The sequence below is a fragment of the Petaurus breviceps genome, unplaced genomic scaffold (assembly GCF_028583685.1).
Source record: "Petaurus breviceps papuanus isolate PSGF00001 unplaced genomic scaffold, PetGlider_PUasm1.0 90825, whole genome shotgun sequence".
NCBI lineage: Eukaryota > Metazoa > Chordata > Mammalia > Diprotodontia > Petauridae > Petaurus > Petaurus breviceps.
In genome coordinates this window covers 21,431,644-21,433,477 of record NW_027187353.1, presented here as the reverse complement: position 1 = coordinate 21,433,477, position 1,834 = coordinate 21,431,644, and the positions used below count along the sequence as shown (strand labels likewise).

The window sequence follows — 1,834 nt, the reverse complement described above, 5'->3', positions numbered from 1 at the left end:
GACATACGAAAAGATACACAAAGAGAAACGGACAGAGACAAAATAGAAATACATCGAGAGAAATAAGGAAATGAGGAGGGGTAGAAAAAGGTATAGACCAGGACAGATTGCGAAATAGTAATCAGCAGAGAACAGCTGGGCAGAAGAGCATGTGGCCATGAGGTGAATTTGATTCTGGCACCATTAATCTGGTCCGATTTGTAGGAGTTCGGAGAGACCTGTTGGCTAAACTGCACACGCTTCCTGGCATGTTGACTCCTGGCGAGCTCGAGAAGGAATATGCCTAAGTCCACCAAACCTGGAAGAAGTTGGCAATTGTGAAAGAGGAACCTGAAATGGGAAAGCTGCCAGAAGGCCGAAGCTCGAGTGCCCAAGAGCGTGCTTCCGCGCATGGGTGTGTGAGTTAGCCCTAAGAGCCCACTCCCCTCCCAGGCTCTCCTGGGCCCTTCTACACAAAGTCTGGGAAGCACAGGCCTTCGGGACCCAGGCAGACCGGGGAGCCGGCTGAGTGCAAGGGCGGAGGCTCCTCTAGCGAGGCGGTGGGGCTCAGGCTGCCTGCCTGCGAGGCTGGAGAATACAGCGAGCCCCACTCTCCCGCGGAGGAGGAGGCACTGCCAGGGCTGCTAAGGCTGCTCCCAGAAGAGAGCGGCGGCGGAGCCAAGCCCAGTCCCAGGCCCAGACCTAGCCCCCGGAAACCGTGCTCCCCCATGCGAAGCGTCTCGGTCAGCGCCCAGATGTAGTTGTGCGCAAAGCGCAGCGTTTCAATCTTGGTGAGTTTGGCGTCGTCCGGGAAAGTGGGCAGAACGCCGCGCAGCGCGTCCAGCGCCGAGTTGAGGTTGTGCATTCGATTGCGCTCGCGGTCGTTGGCTTTCATGCGCCTGCTGCGCCGCTGTCTGCTTAGTGCCGCGTCGCTCTTGGGCCGACTGCGACCCCCGCGCCGAGCCCTGCCTTTCTTGGGAGCTCCCCGAGACTCGCTTTCGGCACAGGTCCGTGGCGGCGCTGGGCTGGGGCTGCCGCGTGGGGACAGGGCACCGGAGGCGCACAGCCCAGCGTCGGTGGCAGTGACGCCGTCTGAAGCTCTCGGAAAGGACGACTCGCTGGTCACCACACACGCGGGCTTGGGGGCCATCCTGTAATGGGCAGGAAGAGCAGTCTAGTCTCAGAGGGACGCCCACCCCTGTCCCCGCCCCAGCTGGGAACCCCGGGTCTCAGTCCCCTTAGGAGTGGAGAAGGGTCCAACAGCTCGGGAACCTGCCTTGGTGCAAGAAGACACCCAGCTGCCCCTCACCCACTGACCTCAGAGTGCCCCCAGAGAAAGTTTTACCTAGCTTAGAGGGGACGAGACAGAGCACAGCCGGGGCGGAGCTGAGAACCGCCTTCCCGTCCTCCGGTCCGCCCCAGGAGAGGTGCGGACTCGGGTCTCCTGGGGCCTCTCTGCGTTGAGCCGGGTGAACCCGGAGGAGGAGGAGGAAAAAGAGGTAGAGCAGAGGAAGGACCAGAAACGCTAAAGCCTGAGAGTCTTCTCCCACACGACTCCTTGGGCAGGGATGGAGGGCCCTTCCTTATATTTGCTTGCCGCCCCGGGGACAGCGGGGGATTTCCGGAGCCACGAGACGTGTGCCCCCCTCGGAACGCTTTATCTTATCGGCCCGGGCCCGGAGCGTGCCTGCCCCACTGTGGGCTGCTCCACGGACCAATCAGCGCGGCCGGCCCTCGGGGCCCCGCCACGCGAACCCTCCCTCCCTTTCCCCCCTCCCCCCGAAGGGCACAGCTGGATAGGGACAAAGGGCCTAGGGGCGGGGTGTGTGTGTGGGGGGGATCATTCAGTCTGCCC

The 1,834-nt window shown here is 62.3% G+C and overlaps 1 protein-coding gene across 1 annotated transcript; it reads right to left on the bottom strand.

Moving 5' to 3' along the window:
- Window positions 1-448: 448 nt before the first annotated feature.
- Window positions 449-1,129, bottom strand: NEUROG3 (neurogenin 3). Its single transcript, XM_069071557.1, has one exon. It carries the CDS (start codon window positions 1,127-1,129, stop codon window positions 449-451), a length of 681 nt encoding a protein of 226 aa, XP_068927658.1.
- Window positions 1,130-1,834: the final 705 nt, after the last annotated feature.